The 22,355-nt window shown below is 45.9% G+C and overlaps 1 protein-coding gene across 1 annotated transcript in view; it reads right to left on the reverse strand.

Moving 5' to 3' along the window:
* The window catches only part of LOC149450558 (uncharacterized), a 140,329-nt gene that overhangs the window by 56,740 nt on the left and 61,234 nt on the right, over nt 1–22,355 (reverse strand). The window contains exons 2-3 of the mRNA XM_089691753.1: nt 13,700–14,676; nt 6,364–6,418 (exon numbers count right to left, since the gene is read on the reverse strand). Of these exons, the coding sequence (XP_089547879.1) occupies nt 6,364–6,418; nt 13,700–14,676 (1,032 nt within the window). The remainder of the gene's footprint in view (nt 1–6,363; nt 6,419–13,699; nt 14,677–22,355) is intronic.

Here is a 22,355-nt window from a genome sequence, read left to right on the forward strand (position 1 = left end):
ATCTATGGTCACCTTCAGTGACTTCCTCCCCTCCCCCTCATCTCCTTCATGATGGAAGTCATGCTGAGATCATCTCCCATTGGCTGAGCAATATTCTCATTTGTCTCTCAGCTCCTTCTTGCTATTCCTCGTCCTGCCTGTTGTTTCCTTGGATTGATTTTCTGTGTAGTGACCCCGGCTTGGTCTCTTGGATGCGCTCGTCTGTTGCTTGCCCTGACCTTTCTCCTGATTCCTGGATCTCCTCCATATCCTCTTACACAGCTTTTCTCCACACCTGCAGTGACCCTGGGGGGAGGAAACTTGGCACCAGCACGCCGCCAAATCCATCCCCACCATTAGGGGCTCTGGAGACAATTGTCTGCTATTTACACTCCGTTCCTCCGCACGTCACCTGATCACATGACAGCTTACTTCCACAGATTCCGGACAGATTTCTGGATGGTAAAGGTCAAAGTTCACTCTTCAGTTTAGGAGAGGTAGGACGCACCCAGGAACAAGGATTTGGTTTGTATGGGAGCCTCATATAGAGGACCCCTCAAATCTCCCCATCCAAATGTCCCTCCATCCAGAGTCTATATGTCCTATGACATCACACTGACCTCACGGCTCCTCCTCTCAATGTCCTTCCATCCAGAGTCAGAGGATCCTATGACATCACACTGACCCCACGGCTCCTCCTCCCAATGTCCCTCCATCCAGAGTCAGAGAATCCTATGACATCACACTGACCCCACGGCTCCTCCTCCCAATGTCCCTCCATCCAGAGTCAGAGAATCCTATGACATCACACTGACCTCACGGATCCTCCGCCCAATGTCCCTCCTTCCAGAGTCAGAGAATCCTATGACATCACACTGACCTCACAGCTCCTCCTCCCAATGTCACTCCATCCAGAGTCAGAGAATCCTATGACATCACACTGACCTCAAAGCCCCTCCTCCCAATGTCCCTCCATCCAGAGTCAGAGAATCCTATGACATCACACTGACCTCACGGCTTCTCCTCCAAATGTCCCTCCATCCAGAGTCAGAGAATCCTATGACATCACACCGACCTCACGGCTCCTCCTCCCAATGTCCCTCCATCCAGAGTCAGAGAATCCTATGACTGTCTCTGTGCTGCAGACACAATTTATGTATCATTATTTCTTCATTCTCTGACTAAGGTCCATGAATAAAGAAATGACCTGGTAGGAGATCAGAGGAACCATTTCCTAGTTCCCTTGAGGGTGGAATTGTAAGCTCCTCAGAGACCAAGCTGCCTGATGTGGGCGGAGTCCTGGTTTGGAGGAACCAATCAGCTCCTGTCTAGTAATCCTCTTTGTCTTTGTATTTTAGTCCATAGCCGGGAGATGAGGAAAACCTCCGAGGATTGTCTCACTTTGTCTCCAGACTGGAAAGTAGAAGATGAGGACATCACACAGTATAGTCCAGGAGAAAACCCGACTCCCTCCAATGTCCATCCGGCACCACCCAGTGTAGATGGACCATCGGATTCCTTGTATCCTGAGGAACCTCATACTGTGCGGGACCGGGCCGGCCTTCCAACAGGGAAGAGCTTCTCCTGTACTGAGTGCGGGAAGGGTTTCCATTTTAAATCCCATCTTAAAGTGCATAAAAGATATCACACGGGGGAAAAACCATATTCCTTTCCAGCGTGCTGGAAATGTTTTTCACAGAAGTCCAATCTTTACACACATCAGAGATCTCACACAGGGGAAAAGCCGTATTCCTGTGCTGAGTGTGGGAAATGTTTTTCCGTGAAATCCAATCTTTACACACATCAGAGCTTGCACATGGGGAGAAGCTATATTCCTGTCCAGAGTGCGGGAAATGTTTTTCACAAAAATCAGATCTTGTTACACATCAAAGGTTCCACATGGGGAAAAGCCACATTCCTGTCCTGCGTGCGGGAAATGTTTTTCAGTGAAGTAAAATCTTTTCCATATATCAGAGATCTCACACGGGGGAGAAGCCACTTTCCTGTCCTGAGTGAGGGAAATGTTCCTCACTGAAGTCCTGTCTCCCTGTACATCAGGGGTCCCACACCACCCTGGAGGTGTATTAGTGCCTTGAGTGCGGGAAATGTCTTCTAGATGAATGTTGCTGGACATCCCAGCTCTCATGTGGGGAAGAAGCACACCCTGATATACACCTCAGATATACTCCATGGCTGATCTTCATCATGGAAGAAACAGTTCATAAGGAGATCAGAGGTCCCCAAAGACATGGATGAAGTGTGGGACCGGGTTGGCCATTGATGGCAGAAGAATAAAAATGGAGTCATTACCTTTCATTGGCTGAGTACATTTTTTTAAACATTCTTTATTGAGTTTTCTAAAGAGACATACAAAGAAACATTGGGGTTTATTTACTAAAGCTGGAGAGTCCAAAATCAGACTCCCTTCTGCATAGAAACCAATCAGCTTCCAGGTTTCATTGCCAAAGCTTCATTGAACAAGCTGAGGTTAGAAGCTGATTGGTTTCTATGCAGAAGGGAGTCTGATTTTGGACTCTCCAGATTTAGTAAATAAACCCCACTATGTCTGGGGTGATAGAGGAGACGAGTAGCTCATACTTCTTGCCATGACTTCTGAATAAAAGATAAATCACAGTAACCAATGAAATAATTATAATCTCTCCAATAAAGAAAGAGGAAGGAATCTTCTGGCAGGAACTGACCTGGAGGTGTGACCGGGTGTGATACCTGATCAGAAAACATGGATGGACTCTCCTGAGACTTTGTTCCCAACTCCAATAAGTGAGAGGAGCAGAATGTCATAATGTTCCTAGATGTCATGATAAAGCCAAGGAAGTAAGGTTCGGCCATGAGTGCGCACAGACACATCAGGAGAGCAAAAGAATGATAACGTCATGAACCAGAAAACCAAGGTATACACGGCCAGATGGGGAGCAAGTAACACCTGGTATGTGTGCGTGTCCTCAATGCGTGTTCTATATGTACATTTTGTGGTGGGAGATTTCACAAACACTTGGAGGTTTTTTAATAAACGTTGTTGAATGAATATGACATGCATTTCCCCAGCTGTGATGAATGCTGGTCGTATTTTATTTCATATGGTGACTTCCAATGAGCATCAGCTCCATCTAGTGACAATAATGTGGCACTGCTGTAATATTTCTACAATGCAAACACTTGATGAAAATACACTTTTGCATTTTTTGATGCCTTCCTGGGCTGCTGAAGCACAACATAATGGAAAGGAGGTGGGCTGAATGTCTCTGTTTGGGGCTCGGGCTCTGTTCACCTAGAGCAGTGGTTCTCAACCTTCCTAATGCCGTGACCCTTTAATACAGTTCCTCATGTTGTGGTGACCCCCAACCATAAAATTATTTACCCAGTAATTATAATTCATGAGTGTCGTTTTACCTCCAATACTGCTGCTTTCAACACAGTAGCTGCTTTTAACAGAGTAGCTGCTTTCAACACAGCAGCTGCTTTCTACACAGTAGCTGCTCTTTCTGATGGTCTTAGGGGACCCCTGTGAAAGGGGCGTTCGACCCCCAAAGGGGTCGCGACCCACAGGTTGAGAACCACTGACCTAGAGGGTATATCTGCTACCTCTGGGCACTTTTCCTCCAATTCTTGTGTGATTATTGAGAAATCTGCATTTGCTTGGTTGAGGGACAGCATAGCTCCTGGGACTGGTGCCTGTTGGACCATTTAGGTCACAAAGGCAGGTGTTCCCTTTCTCCTCTTCTTATTATAGAGGGGGAATTGAGGGAGGAAGCAACAGAGGCAGATTACTCCTCCCCCAAGGATTCTTGCCAGCAACCAACATGGATGCTTAAGCCCAGAGCTGTGTGGTCTGGAGGGAAAGTTGCAGCACCAACCAGCCTCACCGGCACTTCACAACCTGCTCACCCGCCGCTCTCACCTCTGGACAACTGACATCGATGTCACGGAAGAGGAAGAAAGTGCGCTGGCCTCTGAAGTTCATGGCATTCTTCCTCCATCCAGCACTTCAGAGAGAACACAACCAAGATGGCGCTGCTGCCTCAGCCTCCTACGATTCGGCTTCCTGCTCAGACCTCCCAGGTGCCACAAAGGGAGACCTCAAGGTAGCAGTTGTACCGCTTTCTCCTGATCGTGCTCCTGCACACAGCCCAGAGTCCTGTGAAGGCCCGCATGTGGATAGATTTACCACCATTACTTCTTACAGAGGAGAGCCATGGGAATAACCCCTCACATCCCCACCCAATCCTCCATAGCAGCCTTTCCCACTACAGGGCAGTCAGTACTGGGCCCCACCATGAAGGAGATGCTTCTCCCCTTACAATCATTCTTGCTAGCTGACTTCCCCACTCTTTTTTTATGAATTTTCATCTGATCTGAATACCATGGGAGATAGGGTACAATATGTGGAGAACACAATGGGCCAATGCACTGTGACCATTAATGACTTAGTGGATGCATATGAAGAAATGAAAGAGGATCACATGTGGATAAAAGCTAAACTTGCCGACCTTGAAGACAGGTCCCAGCTATGCTGACAACCTGATGTCTGCCATTCCACCAGAGGTCTCCCCCACAGAACTTTCAATCATCCATATCTACCACATCCCTAAAGAAGCCCATTTGGCAGATACAATAATCAAAATCATGCTAATGCTGGCTCATTGTATCCAGATTATTATTAGAACAATTATTCTCTGCAACTAGATCTCTGCGATCACTACCTGCTCCCTTTGACGATCTTTAAATATTCATGGATCTCTCCAAACATTCTCTCCAACTCTGACGACAGCTGAATTCAGTTACAAAAGCACTATAAAACCACAAGATTCCCTACAAATGGTGCTACTGGCTACCCTCCTTGTTACCCACAACAGTGCTTCACATATTATTACTTCTCTGAACAGCGGCATGAAAATCCTTCATACCTGGAGAATTATCCCAGACCCACCCCAGGAGACCAGCACTCCAGTTACCTCACCTGCTCCATCACACTGCTGGTGCCCCACTTTGGGAAGATACGGAAACCACCCATGACCCCTGGGCCTACTCAGAGGCCTCTTCATTTGCCAAGAAGACTTCTCTCCGGTTCTACGCTCATTTCCATTGCCTCAGCAACTTTTTTCCCCAATCAGTCTGTAGCATCACAGGCGTATTAGTCAGAGACCCTGCTACTTTGTTCTTTCAACCTTATGGCCTTTTATTTCAGACTGAAGTCTCATTGCCGTGTGCTAGATTCCAGACTTTCTACTTGGTCAGAGAAAGCCGTGTGCAAGACATACTCCACTTTCACTGGTGCCTTCCTCTACCAGAACGTGTACACTGTGAGTGCCTTGAGAACCCGTCCTTTTCCCCATATCTTATGCTATATGCCTCTCTCAGTCTATTAGTGCAATGGGATTCAACCATCCTGCTAAACGCAACTCCCTATAGAAGTCTGCACAATCCCACCACTGTGATATATTATGTGTGCCAGAGACACAGCCATGCCATATTGCCAAAACAAGCAATTCCTCCAAATCTATGCATGCTTCACAGCCAAAATGAGGGAGGTCATGATTGCCATTAAGGACACAGTCTGCTTCCAGCTCCACCATCAAATTGCAGACCCCAATGGGCCCTTTCTTATCCTGATCTGCACCATCAACAAGGTTCATTATAACCTGATGGACATATATGTTCCCAAAATGCCACCAATTGCCAGGACCCTTCGTAAAGACAGAAATGTGCAACAGGGCCATCTGCTCCTCTGTGGTGACTTTACATTGTCCATGACCACCAAATGGATTCCACCTCTGCCACCAGAGCCCATGACTCATCTGTAAAGACCTTCCTACACACATATGATCTGTTTGATGCATCAAAGTTATCACACCAGTGAGGTGACTACACATATTTTTCATCTTGCCACAATTATTACTTTAGGATCGATCTCTTTCTTCTTGATAAATGGTTACAGAGATCCATACCATAATGTGTTCAGACCACACACCAATCAGCATCACTCTCTCAGACTCTCCCTCACAACCAAACACCTATGTTTGGTGATCTAACAACTACATATTACAATATCCTGACTATGCAGCAGCACTCTCCAAGCATCTTTCTGAGTTTTTTGTTCATAATGAAGGCTCGGTCTCTGACTCCTTTGTGGTATGGAACCTGCACAAAACATTTATCAGAGGAATATTGATCCAATTAGGATCTTGTAAGAGGTGGGGGATGCAGAATAAACTACCTATTGCTATCAAAGACCTCGAAAATCACAATAAATCCCAGCCCACCAGAATACTTAAAACCAAACTAGCAGCAATGCGCCAGGAACTTAAATCCCTCCTTTTAGAATCCTTCGAAGGCATGCAAAGCAAACTACAAGCCATCTCTTACTGGACTTCTAACAACGCAGGGAAAGCCATAGCTCGCCAAATCAAAGGCCATGGAACTAAGTCAAAAATAGAATTTTTATATCACCCCACTTCTAAAGAAAAAATGCAGAACCCTCAAAGCATCACAGATGCCTTCAGCTCCTATTACAGCTCCTTATATAACATCAGACTTGACGATTCAACACACCAACCCTCCCTAGCCGAAATCAACATCTTTATTGAACAAATGAAACTCCCAACCGTATTGGAAGTCCTAAAATCAGCAGTACTGTTTTTATATGATTTGCAGTGTGTTGTACGTTTCATGGCTTGTTTTGCTTAAATATGTATTCCAGCATGTTACCTATTGATTTTAATTCCCCATCCTGATCCAATGTGAATGCGGCCATTGAACTGTCAATCACCCGTGTGCCGCCTCATTTGCCCATAAATTCCATTTCCATAATGGCACACCATGCCCGAAGAGGGAGGAGCAAATGCTCCGTAATGCATCATCAATATTGCTCGTCACATCCGGTCATGATGTCACTTCCACCCAACGGCTGCGTTCTACACTGATCCGGAAGCCCTGGGAGTCACTGGAGTGGCCTGACAGCAGGACCTGTCTCTTCCATCTGGTGGACGGGGACCATGATTGATGACATCCACCTGTCCAGAACTACATACCTGTATATATTAACTTGGTTTGTGAGTGCATCTACTCTGAATTATAAAACGTATGATTGTGATACTACACTCAGATGGCGCTTGTCCTCCCTTTCTCTGTCAGTTTTATTAGCAAGCTGTCGGCTGTTAGTAGGACAGCAAATCTTCCATCTGTGGCTATAGGAGGGGATTTATATTTGACCTGGTCCCTCTTTAGAGACAGGAGCTCTCTCCTTCCTCCGATCACAAATTGGTTAGGGAGTATAAGCTTTTTTGACACATGGAGAATTAACCACTTCCCCACCGCCATATATATCAGAAATACTGCTACAGGGCGGAAGGGCTGCACAAAATCATATATATATATACTGTATATATATATATATACACACACACATTTTTGCATTTCTGGGTAGAGGGCACGTGCGGCCTCAGCTGTCGGTCACCAGGTCCTGGCTGGTGATTCCTCACTGGCACCCAGTGATTGCCAAGTATCACTGATGAGGGAGAGACCTATATGTAAACAATACAGATCTCTCCTGTCAGCTCCAGCACACTGCTTTGTATGGCTCTACATAGTGTGATTACAGCATAACACACACAGCACGCAATAAAATGGCACACAGTTAACCCTTTGATTTCCCCAGATGTTAACCCCTTCCTGCCCAGTGCCATTAGTACAGTGTCAATGCTTTTTATTAGCACTGATCACTGTATTGGTGTCACTGGGGATGTCAGTGACACCAAGTCAGGTTCCCCCCGTGCCAGAATGTCCGCCGCAATCTGACTATAAGTTGCTGATCGCTACCATTACTAGTGAAGAAAACATTCCAGTAACTATACCGCCATTTGTAAACCAACTAATTTACACGTATTGGGATTTTTTTTTAGCAAAGACACGGAGCAGAATACATTATGGCCTAAATTTATGATGAAATTGGAATTTTATTTTATTTTCACTAGACATGTTTAATAGCAAAAAGTCAAAAATATAGGTTTTTTTTCAAAATTTAATTTTTTTTTGTTTATAGTACAAAAAAATTAAAAATGCAGAGGCGGTCAAATACCACTGAAAGAAATTTCTATATGTGGGAAAAAAGGATGTAAATTTAATTTGGGTGTAGCGTTACAAGAACGCGCAATTGTCAGTTAAAATAACGCAGGGCCGTATTGTAAAAACTGGCCTGGTCAGGAAGGGGGGAAATCCTCAGGAAGGCAAGGAGTTAAGCATGTGGAGAGGTGCGGTGTGGTGCGGTGACAGTGAACACACAGAGTCTTGTTGCAATAAAACTTGAACTTGTATTGAGCAGAATTCCAATGTTACAAACACCCTGATAGGACAGCAACGCTTTAGTGAAATAACTCACAGTTCAAACCAGTCAAAGATGTGGCTGAGGAGAGGTGCCGACAGTGTCTGTTTCAGAGGGTGATGTATTGCCTGGTCAGTCTGGTCCCAAGAGGGGAGGCTTCTTTCCAGGTTAGCAAGTCTGTTGCCTTTCTCCCTCCACTTTAGGAACTCTCTCTAGCCCTAGTTACTTTCCCTAACAAGCAGGGTCTCTCTCCCTACACTAGCAACTTGCAAGATGAGTGCCAAAACTCGGGAGCAGGGACCTATAAAGACCTTGCTTACCCAAGATGGCCACCAAGGGTCACATGGACACAGTGTAGCCAACCAGAAGGCTGCTCCTTTGCCCCAGGAAACCATAGAGAAACTGTGTTTCCCCTGGACTCCCTCTCTAGGCTGTGGTGCAACTCGGGTCAATTGCCACCTACAGTGGAGAAAGCAGACTTCACCTGCCTCAAGCACCCCACCCATAATGAATACACCTTTTATTCTGCCCCACATAAGATGTCCTCTGGCTTGGACTACTTCCTCCTCTCTGCCCCCTTCTCGCTAATCTGCTTAACCCTGCCATAAACCCAAAAACCTGGTCAGATCTGCTTCTGTTATCCTGGACATACTGATCTCTGACTCAGGAACCAAATCCCACCACTGGAGTATAAATGAGTCCCTCCTTCAGGTCCCAGAAATCCAGGATACACTTCCCTCCACTCTTACTGAATTTGTTCAGCTTAATACTGGCTCAGTGTACAAGGCGTCTACCCTGTGGGAGGCACATAAAGCTTTCTTCGGAGGTCAATGCATTTCCACATTCACCCGCCTGAAACGTGATAAGAATTGGTCCAGACTCCTTTTACACCAACTAGAGAGGAGCAGCTTTAGCGCCATCCCAGTGTCACGCCTTCGCCTGGTGTCACAGCTGCAAAACCAATCAGAGAATTAGATAGACATACGGGACCTAAATCTCTGGACTCATCAGGAATTGTATAACGGATCCAATAAGTCACACATGATGATGGAGAACAAAGTCAGAGTTAGGCCACCACTAACCTTCCCCCACTGATCACTCCAACAAGACGCTTCCCCCATTTACTGCCCCTATACTACGGCTGGGACCTGTGCCGAGTTTCATCATAACTTGTATGACGGCCTTACAGCGGGCGAGCGCCCACCTTATAGTCCAGAAACATCTGATGGATTTACTGCCTCTACAGACACCCAAACTGAACTCTGATCTGAAACTTTTATCTCTGACATAACTATTGAGGAACTCATGGAGGTTATTAGCAAACTCCCCCTTCATAAATCTCCAGGTCCGGATGGACTCCTATCAATATTACAGGAAATTCTCTCCAATATTGCCCCCCCACTAGACCTTTATCACTCTTTACTCAAGGGGGGATTCCCCATTCAGACTTTATGCATTCTTACATCACAGTCATTCCAAAGCCGGGTAAAACCCCACCTCCCCAGATGATTACCGGCCAATAACATGGATTATTTCCAATTATAAGATTTCACAAAGATTCTAGTCAACAGTCTTTCCCGGCTCCTTCCATGACTTATCCACAGAGACCAGGTTGGGAATATCCCAACTACACAAGCAGGGAACAACACCCAACGGGCGATAAACCTGGTTGACAATCTCAACAAAACAGACGCCTGCACTGCTATTGAGCTCAGATGCCCAAGAGGAGTTGGATAGGTTAGGTTGGCCCTACATGTTAGTATCCTTGACTCGTGTTGGCTTCATAGGCACTTTTCTAAACGCCATCTGGGCCTTATACTGTCACCCCAGATCCCAGGTCAAGCTCTCATTCACCTATTCCTCTTCTTTTCCTATGAACAATGGCACCAGACGGGGGTGTCCTCTCTCACCCCTATTATTTGTTCTGAGCCTAGAACCCCCAGCAGCTGCTATACATTTGAGTGTGGACATTCACGGGGTGCCCTTGTGTCACAGGGAATATCAATTATCAATATTTACAGATGACTTACTTTTGACCTTGACTGAACCTCATATTTCCCTTCCAGTGCTCCATCACTAATTATCTGCCTTTACCAAACTGTTGGGTTACAAAATAAATACGTCCAAGATGGAAGCACTTCCCTTACATATCCCCAGTAAGACCTTCCCTTCCCTACAGTCCATTTATCCATACAATTGGTGTACTCGGACTCTCAGATATTTGGGTGTTTATATAACAGATGATTACTCTTTGTTAAATCAAGGTAACTACCTACAAAGTGATGAGGTTTGGTATAGAACACCTGACGCTCTCCATGCCTGGAACCTTACTGCATCTGACACATGCTGGAGGTGCCGTCAAGGTGAGGGCTCATTATTCCATATACTATGGCAATGTCCTACCCTCCAGCCCTAAAATCCATGCATGAGAGAGTTCTTGATGTGCCTCTTCCTAATGACCCCATTCATTTTCTATTGGGCTTATCATTTTCAGGAATCTATAAACAGTCCAAGGAATTAGCCACCATATTTTATTGGTGTCAGATGAGTTATCTCTAAGTGTTGGCTCTCTAACCTCCCCCCCAGCTCAGCTACCTGATACTATAACATTGGTTCCAGACATGGAGCACCTTACACCAACCCAAGCTGACCAGCTGGACCTGTTCAATAAAGTATGAGACACATGGGACCATCCGGAATACGGTTTTCCATCTCCACCTTCATCACCTCCAATGCAGATCACCTGATCTCCCTTGGAATGACTGGTGACTGCATTGGTTTGTGGTGTGAATGGATCTGAACCTCCTTTTGTCACCTCTTCCTTTATACAGTTGCAAGAAAAAGTATGTGGACCCCTTGGGATTACGTGGAGTTTTGCATGAATTGGGCATAAAATATGCTCTGAACGTCATCTAAATCACAACAATAGAAGAACACAGTCTGCTGAACATAATACTACACAAACATTAGATGTTGCCATGGTTTAATTGCACATAACATGTAAACATTCACAGTGCAGGGAGGAAAAAGTATGTGAACCTTTGGACTTAATAACTGGTTGACCCTCCTTTGGCAGCAATAACCTCAACCAAACGTTTCCTGTAGTTGCAGATCAGACCTGCACAACGATCTGGAGTCATTTTGGACCACTCCTCTTCACAAAACTGTTTCAGTGTAGCAATATTCTTGGGATGTCTGGTGTGAATCGCTCTCTTAAGGTCATGCCACAGCATTTCAATGGGGTTGAGGTCAGGACTCTGACTGGGCCACTCCAGAAGGCGTATTCTGTGCTGTTGCAGCCATTGTTTTGTTGAATTACTTGTATGCTTTGGGTCATTGTCCTGTTGCATCACCCATCCTCTGCGGAGCTTCAGTTGACGGACAGATGGTCGTACGTTTTCCTGCAAAATGTCTTGATAAACTCTGGAATTCATTTTCCCATCAATGACAACAATCCGTCCAGGCCCTGAGGCAGCAAAGCAGCCCCAAACCATGATGCTCCCTCCGCCATGTTTCACAGTGGGGATGAGGTTTTGATGTTGGTGTGCTGTGCCTTTTTTTCTCCACACATAGTGTTGTGTGTTCTTCCCAAACAACTCAATCTTGGTTTCATCTGTCCACAGTATATTTTGCCAGTAGTGCTGTGGAACATCCAGGTGCTCTTTTACAAACTTCAAACGTGCTGCAATCTTCTTTTTGGACAGCAATGGCTTCCTCCGTGGTGTCCTCCCATGTACTCCATTCTTGTTTCATGTTTTCCTTATTGTAGATGTGTCAACAAAAATGTTAGCATGTGCCAGAGATTTCTGTAGGTCTTTAGCTGACACTCTGGGATTCTTCTTTACCTCATGCAGCATTCTGCGCTGTGCTCTTGCAGTCATTTTTACAGGACGACCACGCCTGGGGAGAGTAGCAACAGTGCTAAACTTTCTCCATTTGTAGACAGTCTGTCTTACCGTGGACACATGGACATCAAGGCTTTTGTAGAAACTTTTGTAACCCTTTCCAGCTTCATGCAAGTCAACAATTCTTGATCGTAGGTCTTCTGAGAGCTCTTTTCTGCGAGGTATGGTTCACATCAGACAGTGCTTCTTGAAACCAGTAAACCCAAAACAGGTGTGTGTTTTTTAAGGGCAGGACAGCTGTCAGCAACACATCCAATATCATCACACAGATTGGAGTCAAGGTTGGCTCACTCCTGGCTCCAATTAGCTCTGGGAGAAGTCATTAAGCTAGAGCCTCACATACTTTTTCCTCCCTGCACTGTGAATGTTTACATGTTATGTGCAATTAAACCATGGCAACATCTAATGTTTGTGTAGTATTATGTTCAGCAGACTGTGTTCTTCTATTGTTGTGACTTAGATGATGTTCAGAGCACATTTTATGCCCAATTCATGCTAAACTCCATGTAATCCCAAGGGGTTCACATACTTTTTCTTGCAACTGTATCTTGGTTGAATATACAGATGTTGTTGTTACGTTCAGCACTTTGTTGGCTGTCAGGTATTAGTATGAGACCGTGCCTGAAGGGAGAAACTAAGGGGTCCCCTTATAGAAAATGTGACAATAATTCATCCAGCCATGACAAACTCTGGCCGTAATTTAATGTAACACAGTGATTTCCTATGATCATCAGCTCCATCTAGAGACCAAAATGGGGTATGTGTCCTGAAAATAACTCAATGCGTAAAAATATCTCAATACTGCATTATGGCCACTAGATGGAGCCAAGGAAATCAGTGTGAGATACAATACACCCAATATTCATCACAGCTGGGTCACATACATTCACATTGTTTTCTTTTACACAGACCTCCAAGTGTTTGTGAAATCTCCCACCACAAAAGGTACTCAGAAAATGAAAGGTGATGACTCCATTTTTATTCTTCTGCTATCAATGGCCAACCCCCGAGGTGCTGTGTGCTCCATCATGAAGAAATGTTGGTGAGATCCACATCTGTCATTTCCCTCATCATCAGAGAACCACACAATTCAGCTTTTGGCTTCATATTTGCTTTATTTATTCAATTTGTGGTGAAACATAAGAGATTGATAGATTTCCATCGTACTATTGTATTGTGACCACTTCATCCATGTCTCTGGGGACCTCTGATCTCCTCCTTCTTCCACAACTTGATCCATGTCTTAGGGGACCTCTGATCTCCCCTATGAACTGTTTCTTCCATGAGGAAAATCAACCATGGAGTATATCTGAGGTGTATATCAGGGTGTGCTTCTTCCCCACATGACAGCTGGGATGTCCAGCAACATTCATCTAGAAAACATTTCCCGCACTCAAGGCACTAATACACCTCCAGGGTTGTGTGGGACCCCTGATGTACAGGAAGACAGGACTTCAGTGAGGAACATTTCCCTCACTCAGGAGAGGAAAGTAGCTTCTTCCCAGTGTGCAATCTCTGATGTCTGTAAAAACTGGACTCACATGAAAAACATTTCCCGCACTCAGAAAAGGAATATGGCTTCTCGCCCGTGTGAGATCGTTGATGCATGTAAAGACTGGACTTACGTGAAAAACATTTCCCGCACTCAGGACAGGAAAGTGGTTTCTCTCCCGTGTGAGATCTCTGATGTCTGTAAAGACTGGACTTACATGAAAAACATTTCCCGCACTCAGAACAAGAAAATGGCTTCTCCCCCGTGTGAGATCTCTGATGCTTGTAAAGACTTGACTTCTCTGAAAAACATTTCCCACACTCAGGACAAGAAAGTGGCTTCTCCCCAGGGTGAGATCTCTGATGTCTGTAAAGATCAGACTTTTGTGAAAAACTTTTCCCGCACTCAGGACAGGAATATGGCTTTTCACCAGTGTGAAACCTCTGATGTCTGTGATAAAAGGACTTGTTTGAAAAACATTTCCCGCACTCAGAACATGAGTATGGTTTTTCCCCCGTGTGAAGCCTTTGATGTGTGACAAGATCTGATTTAAGTATAAAACATTTTTCACACTCAGAACAGGAATACGGCTTTTCTCCTGTGTGAGATCGAATGTGGACATTAAGACCATACTTAGAACAGAAACATTTCCCACACTCAAGACAGGAATATGGCTTCTCTCCTGTGTGAGATCTTATATGGACAATAAGGCAATATTTCAAGCAGAAACATTTCCCGCACTCAGGACAGGAAAAAGGCTTCCCACCTGTGTGAGATCTTTTATGAATATTAAGACCAGATTTGTAACGGAAACACTTCCCGCACTCAGGACAGGGATACGGCTTCTCCCCCGTGTGAGATCTTTTATGCACATTAAGATGGTATTTATAATAGAACCACTTCCCACACTCAGTACAGGAGAAGCTCTTCCCTGCTGGAAGGCCGGTCCGGTCCCGCACAGTCTGAGGTTCCTCAGGATATGAGATCTTTTATGCTTATTAAGGCTGGATTTAGAATGGAAACATTTCCCGCACTCAGTACAGGAGAACCTCTTCCCTGCTGGAAGGCCGGTCCGGTCCCGCACAGTCTGAGGTTCCTCAGGATACGAGGAATCCGAGGGTCCATCTACACTGGGTGGTGCCGGATGGACATTGGAGGGAGCCGGGTTTTCTCCTGGACTATACTGTGTGATGTCCTCATCTTCTACTTTCCAGTCTGGAGACAAAGTGAGACAATCCTCGGAGGTTTTCCTCATCTCCCGGCCATGGACTAAAATACAAAGACAAAGAGGATTACTAGACAGGAGCTGATTGGTTTCCCCAAACCAGGACTCCGCCCACATCAGGCAGCTTGGTCTCTGAGGAGCTTACATTTCCACCCTCAAGGGAACTAGGAAATGGCTCCTCTGATCTCCTACCAGGTCATTTCTTTATTCATGGACCTTAGTCAGAGAGTGAGGAAACAACCAGAACTGTCTTTTATAGGAGGGACAGTGATGAGGGGATTATAGGACGAGGGTCCCCACCCCCTCTATCACTCATCGCCATCTTCCCAACACAAGAAGTACTGCACTTCCTTATTTAGTCCATGATTTAGTCATGAAGAACAGCGGGGCTGAGCCCCACCAGAGGTCAGAGAGTGAGGATGGGGGGAGAACAACCAAGATGAAGACTGGACTGATCCTGAAGACCACCATCATTGGGGTATTGACTCCTCCCTCATTATCACTTTCTGTTTAAGGATCCTAAGTTGGAGGATGTTATCACATTATTATCACCATGTAAAAGTCTGTGCTCCAATCACATCATCCGATATAAAATGTCCAGCTGGGAGGAAATGGGGGGAACAAAAGAGAATCCATATTATGTATATATAGCAGTGGGGGGAGGGGGGAGAGCAGAAGTCAGGAGTATGTAAAGTACAAGATAATGTATAACATACAGCAGATAGGACTATATAGTATCAGAATGATATATATAAGTATATATACAGTATGAGTATATAGTGCAGGGGTAAGGAGTATGTAATGTACAACAGAGTATATAGTGCAGGGGTAAGGAGTATGTAATGTACAACATAGAGTATATAGTACAGGGGTCAGGAGTATGTAATGTACAACATAGAGTATATAGTGCAGGGGTCAGGAGTACGGAATGTACAACATAGAGTATATAGTGCAGGGGTCAGGAGTATGTAATGTACAACATAGAGTATATAGTGCAGGGGTCAGGAGTATGTAATGTACAACATAGAGTATATAGTCCAGGGGTCAGGAGTACGGAATGTACAACATAGAGTATAAAGTGCAGGGGTCAGGAGTATGTAATGTACAACATAGAATATATAGTGCAGGGGTCAGGAGGATGTAATGTACAACATAGAGTATATAGTGCAGGGGTCAGGAGTATGTAATGTACAACATAGAGTGTATAGTGCAGGGGTCAGGAGTATGTAATGTACAACATGAAGTATATAGTGCAGGGGTCAGGAGTATGTAATGTACAACATAGAGTATATAGTGCAAGGGTCAGGAGTATGTAATGTACAATATAAATTATACAGTGTAAGGGTCAGGACTCATAATATAGGTATTCAGCAATCAGTGGAAGATTAAATGTTTACTGTAAACAAGTTGCAGAGATCCCACGCCGCTGCCTCCCATCTCCTGAGACTGCACTCAGTGACTTGGGTCTGAGACACTACAGACATATCCCTCCACCCGGCACAGCCAGCAGACCACAGAGCAAGGAATCCTGGGAGAAATGTTCTGTCAGAGATCTTACTAGACCCGGACATGGCACAGAATACCCAAGACACACACACCCCAGGTGCCTAGGTCTAGTAATATCTATGGTGAAAATCCACATTTTGCTGCCAGCTGAACCCCAGAACCTCCATAAATCCAGTCTAGAGACATAAATTGTGTCTGCAGCACAGAGAAGGAAGATTATCCGAGAGAAATCCAGGAATACAGGACGGGGAACACAGCTCAGGAAAGTGACCAGGGGATTACAGGCTGATATCACCCAGTCCCCGCCCTACTCTGGACCAATCAGTGAGCAGTATGGGTGGAGGAATGGATTTAGTGTTCATGACCCACCTGTGCTGATCTCTGTAGGAGTGTCCTCCTCTATAAATGTCCCCGTTATTCCATCCTCCTCCATAGACTGCTGATCATCCCTCACATACGCCTCTTCTTCTTCTGCTTTCACCTCAACTTTTATATCTATCAGATCTTCAACCTAAAACAAAATAATAATAGAAGAGTTCATTTGTAAAACATGAACTCCAATATTGTGGCATCACATAAAAAAATCACTTCTATGAGTCCATGTTCTAAATGCTCCATCCCACCAACCTTGTAATGGTGGGGGATGGTGTGACCTTCCTGTGTGGAATCCCGGGAATACAGAGGACGGGGACATCTCTCTGGTGGGTTCCTGGTATTAGGTGGCTCCATCATATCCTTGTGTCCTTCTGAAAACTCCTCCATCACTCCATACTCCTCATCCTCCTCTTTATACTCTTCTTTAACATCAATATTATCATCCCCGAGGATTCCACTCTGAAAGATATAATAAAACATTCATTGTAACAAACATGCTGTGTATAAATCACAACTACCAATAATTGTCATCATCTACCTGATGATGGTGAGGGATGGTGTGACCTTCCTGTGTGGAATCCCGGGAATACAGAGGACGGGGACATCTCTCTGGGGGGTTCCTGTAGCTGGATGACTCCACCATGGTGTCCTGGTACAGATCTTTGTGTTCTTCTGCAATCTCTGACTCCTCCATCCCCCCATCCTCATCCTCCTCCTCCTCCTCTTTTATCTCTTCTTTAACCTCAACTTTAGGATCTCTCAGGTTTCCACTCTGAATATATAATAAAATGCCATCAATGGTAACAATGCAGATAATGTACAGATCCTAATGATACTATCAGTGATTGTTCCTCATCTACCTGATGATGGTGAGGGATGGTGTGACCTTCCTGTGTGGAATCCCGGGAATACAGAGGACGGGGACATCTCTCTGGTGGGTTCCCATGACTGGATCCATCTGTAGGAAACACACACACTGACTGAATCCATTGTTTCTATGTGTTTATCAGATGATGGGGGATCTAGGTGGATCCTCCGTACTGCTCTCTCCTTTACAATAAAGTCTCCTCTTACCCGGTGATGTGAGGGGCGGCTGATTGTCCATCATGACGTCCTTGTAGAGATCCTTGTGTCCTTCTAAATACTCCCACTCCTCCATGGAGAAATAGACAGTGACACCCTGACACCTTATAGGAACCTGACACACACAATGATACAGTCACCATCCAGACACATCCCTTGTCTGTTACTGGAGAATGTCCCAGAATTCCCGGCACCGCTCACCTCTCCTGTCAGCAGCTCAGTGATCTCTCTGGTGACTTCTAGAATCTTCTTCTTCTTTCTCTCTTCTATCAGGGAGGGAGGTGGAGGCAATGTGATGTCATATGATCTCCAGACTTCACAGGAGGAAAACTCTACATCTGAACACAAAGAGTCACATCAAATGATATTCCCAGAATCCTCCTCACCTCTCCATTCAGGTCTCCATTTTATTAAAGCCCCTCTTCAGGCTGAGGTATAATTCCCCCCCACAGGACCCCCACACTACGCAGGGTATAGGCTTGTTGCAGCATTCTGATGTCATTACATACAACGCAGGACCAACAGTTTTTTTGCTTATGAGGATGCCACATCCCACATCCTAACACCATAGAATAAAAAGAAAGGAGCCAAATGAAGGGACATTGCGAGGAGGAGCTGTGATGTCATTTTATTCTCTGACTCTGGGTGGAGGGACATTGGGAGGAGGAGCTGTGAGGTCAGTGTGATGTCATAGGATTCTCTGACTCTGGATGGAGGGACATTGGGAGGAGGAGCTGTGAGGTCAGTGTGAGGTCATAGGATTCTCTGACTCTGGATGGAGGGACATTGAGAGGAGGGGCTGTGAGGTCAGTGTGATGTCATAGGATTCTCTGACTCTGGGTGGAGGGACATTGGGAGGAGGAGCTGTGAGGTCAGTGTGATGTCATAGGATCCTCTGACTCTGGATGGAAGGACATTGGGAAGAGGAGCTGTGAGGTCATTGTGATGTCATAGGATTCTCTGACTCTGGATGGAGGGACATTGGGAGGAGGGGCCGTGAGGTCAGTGTGATGTCATAGGATTCTCCGACTCTGGATGGAGGGACATTGGGGGAGGAGCTGTGAGGTCAGTGTGATGTCATATGATTCTCTGACTTTGGATGGAGGGACATTGGGAGGAGGGGCTGTGAGGTCAGTGTGATGTCATAGGATTCTGCATCCCCCACCACTTATAAAAGTGGTATAATCCTTTGATATAGACTGATGAGGTAAGAAAGTGATTGGTGGGAAAGGTGACACAGCTCCACAATGAGGAGAATGTTCCGGCCCCGGAAGTGGGGGAATGTTCTGCCCCTGAAGGGGTTCATCTGGGTTCCCACACTATATATGTGTGTATCATCATCTGCTGGAGATAAAAGACATCACAGTGACTATGGAGGAAGAGGACGGACGTGACGATGGAGGAAGAGGACGGACGTGACTATGGAGGAAGAGGACGGACGTGACCATGGAGGAAGAGGACGGACATGAGTATGGAGGAAGAGGACAGACATGACTATGGAGGAAGAGGACGGACATGACTATGGAGGAAGAGGACGGACGTGACCATGGAGGAAGAGGACGGACGTGACCATGGAGGAAGAGGACAGACATGACGGGGGGTTACTGGGTGTAAATAGAACATAACATCTTATTACCTCCTCTGCTGCCACTTCCAGCCACGTCTCCTCTCTACTTCCTGTCTGTACCTGACATCACGTCCTGTCTGTACCTGACATTACTTCCTGTCTGTACCTGACATCACTTCCTGTCTTCCATAGAGACTTCCTGTCTGGGAAGAAGTGAGATCCCCACCTTGTGGAGCTCAGAGGAACTGCAGCCCCGAGAAGCGTCTGGTAGTGTGACCCCGGCCTTGTGCTGGGTGTGTATGGACTGTAGATCCTTGTGTAGGGAGGAAATGACTCCTATCTGTGACTGCTGTAACCTGCTGACTGGCATCTCCTGTGAAATCTGACACTTGCACTGGATACACACAAGGCAGTCAGGGATTTCAGCCCCTCCCTTCTCCTCTCAGACTGTAATACAGAGAGAGCCAATCAGAAGAGGTATTAAAGGAGCCAATGACAGGGACTTTCTCAAGCAGGAAGTGCAGCTGCAAAGCATTGTGGAATATGCAGTCCTGAACAGAAATGGCCTGATAGGCTGATATGAGGGATGGAACTACAGAGACCAGCATGCTTAGTGAGGAGAGTGAAGGACTCCATCTTGTTTTTCCTGAGGGGAGGCAGTCTGCATGTGGCAGGAGACAGTCTGGACCTGGCAGAGAAGTGCTCAGGGTCAGTTCACTCCATGTTTAGGTATCTGCATCAGTCAGGGAACATCCAACCTGAGAGATGTGGCCTACAGTACAGTGCCTACACCGACAGTGTGAAGGGCTCATCGTGAGGTGACCACAGGAGCCGGTCATTTCCAGGACCATGGTTTGGGCCTTAGTCCCAGGATCTGGTGAGAGGGATTTTGCCCCCTGGCAGATGACAGGAACACGGCACACAGAGACATGACACTTCTCCCATACTCACCAGGCACTGGGTTGTGTAGATGGTCCTGCTATATAGACACAGTGTTTGCTTTGCTATACAAATCCTGCCACGGGATTACAATGATACTTTACCATAGGAGTGTAAGTGCACCAATGAAAGTGTCTCGCTGAAGACCCCAACATTCATCCTGTTACCAAGAGACTGAAGTTACTGGTGCCATACGGGCACGCGCATGCGTATTCAGGCCTCTATATTGCATGGTGTGGGAGGGAATAGCTCTACCTTGGAAAGTAGCTATGAAGCATCAGTTGGGCGCAGTGTTTGCCTATTGGGCTTGTGGTGTCGGGGGTTAGAAGGGAGAAGTCTGACACCACAGAGAGTCATCCTTCTGCTCTCCTCCTGCTTGGACATCATAGAGCTGAGTTTATGTAAAGGGGTTTAGACCCACTTTGAGGGCGCCATGTAAGTGTTTCCTCTGCTCTTGGGGTTATTCACGGTTGGAATCCCCTGAAAGCAGCCTGAGTGTAAAAGTGAGTTCTATTGCTTCCGGTCTCAGGATTTGCTGTTCTCTGGATTCACCGAACGTATACCTGTTGTTCATGTTTATTACTTCCCATAGAGGTCTTACAGTAAAGCTGATCTCTGTGTTTATTATACCGTGTGTGCTTTTCATTGGTCCTTGTACTTCACTATTGTCAGGGGTGTCAGTTGGGGCTGAGACAGTTCTTGGGGTTGGGAGGCAGAGTGCTGGAGTGAACAAACTTACCCCCTTTGGGGGGATCGCTACACTGATAGAGGGGTCACCTCCACTCCCACCAAGGGGGACAGAAATATATGACTGCCTAGTCCAGCCTTCCTCAGCCAGGGATCCTCCAAAGTTTTCTCGGGGTTCCTTCAGCAATGAACAATTCCTGTGTGAATTTGTCAGATTACAAGTCCCCATTATCTGGGTAAGGGGGTGTCAATCATCGCACGTCGCTGACATTTACAGATCTAGAGAAGAGTTTTAAATTGCCAACAAATTACGTTTCCCTCCCAGATTCCTTTTTACACTCAGCCGATGCGGGGCCGCTGCATTTTTCAAAGTCCTACTTGTCACATTTTTAGTGCAGGTTTGCTGTGGTAAAAAAAAAGCCACACAAAAAACGCACCTCCCCATTGAAATCAATGGAAAACATGGCAAACCACATCAAAAATGCACCTGCCTTGTGTTTTTGGTGCAGTTTGTGAGTCACATGCATTGCCTGTACTTGTTGGGGGGTCAAAGAACAGCCTCATTCACTTCAATGGGTCACATTCAGCAGGAGATACACCCATCAAAAGTGACATCTTGGGGATAATTCCTGCTGTGACTGCGAAGACAACCATCACTACTGGGATATGTGTAGATGCTGCCCACTGCCTCTGAAGATATAGGGGGCAGTAAAAGTTCAGCTCAACTGTGAGGTCTAACAATATAAAGGAAAACTCTGCTTCAAAACTAAATAGATGTGGGGTTCCCCTTTAATCCATACCAGTTCCTCATCCAACATTAGGAGAAGTATGAAGATGAAGGGGAACTCCACTTAAAAATGAACTAATGATAACAAGGTGTTATCTTATTGACAAATGGTGGGTCCCCCATATACCCCAGTAATGGTTGGCTCCCCCGAACTCCATTGTAATGGTGGGTTCCCCCACACACCCCAGCAATGGTGCCCCCCCCGCGCACACACCCTGGTAATGGTGAGCCCTCCCGCACACACCCAGGTTATGGTGGATTCCTCCATACACATAAGTAATGGTAGGTCCCCCTGCATATCCCAGCAATGGGGGTTTTCCCCACAAACCCTGGTAAAGGTAGGTCCCCCCACACACCTATGCCATGGGCCCATTAGCACACCTAGGATTGACATGGGGTGATGCCAGTTAGAGGGGTGGGAGATTAGTGAACATTCTCTCCTGGATCCCCCCTTCCTTTCATTGAACATTTA

The sequence above is a fragment of the Staurois parvus genome, unplaced genomic scaffold, assembly GCF_062004578.1.
Source record: "Staurois parvus isolate SC_StPar_1 unplaced genomic scaffold, SC_StPar_1.0 ptg000571l, whole genome shotgun sequence".
Lineage (NCBI taxonomy): Eukaryota > Metazoa > Chordata > Amphibia > Anura > Ranidae > Staurois > Staurois parvus.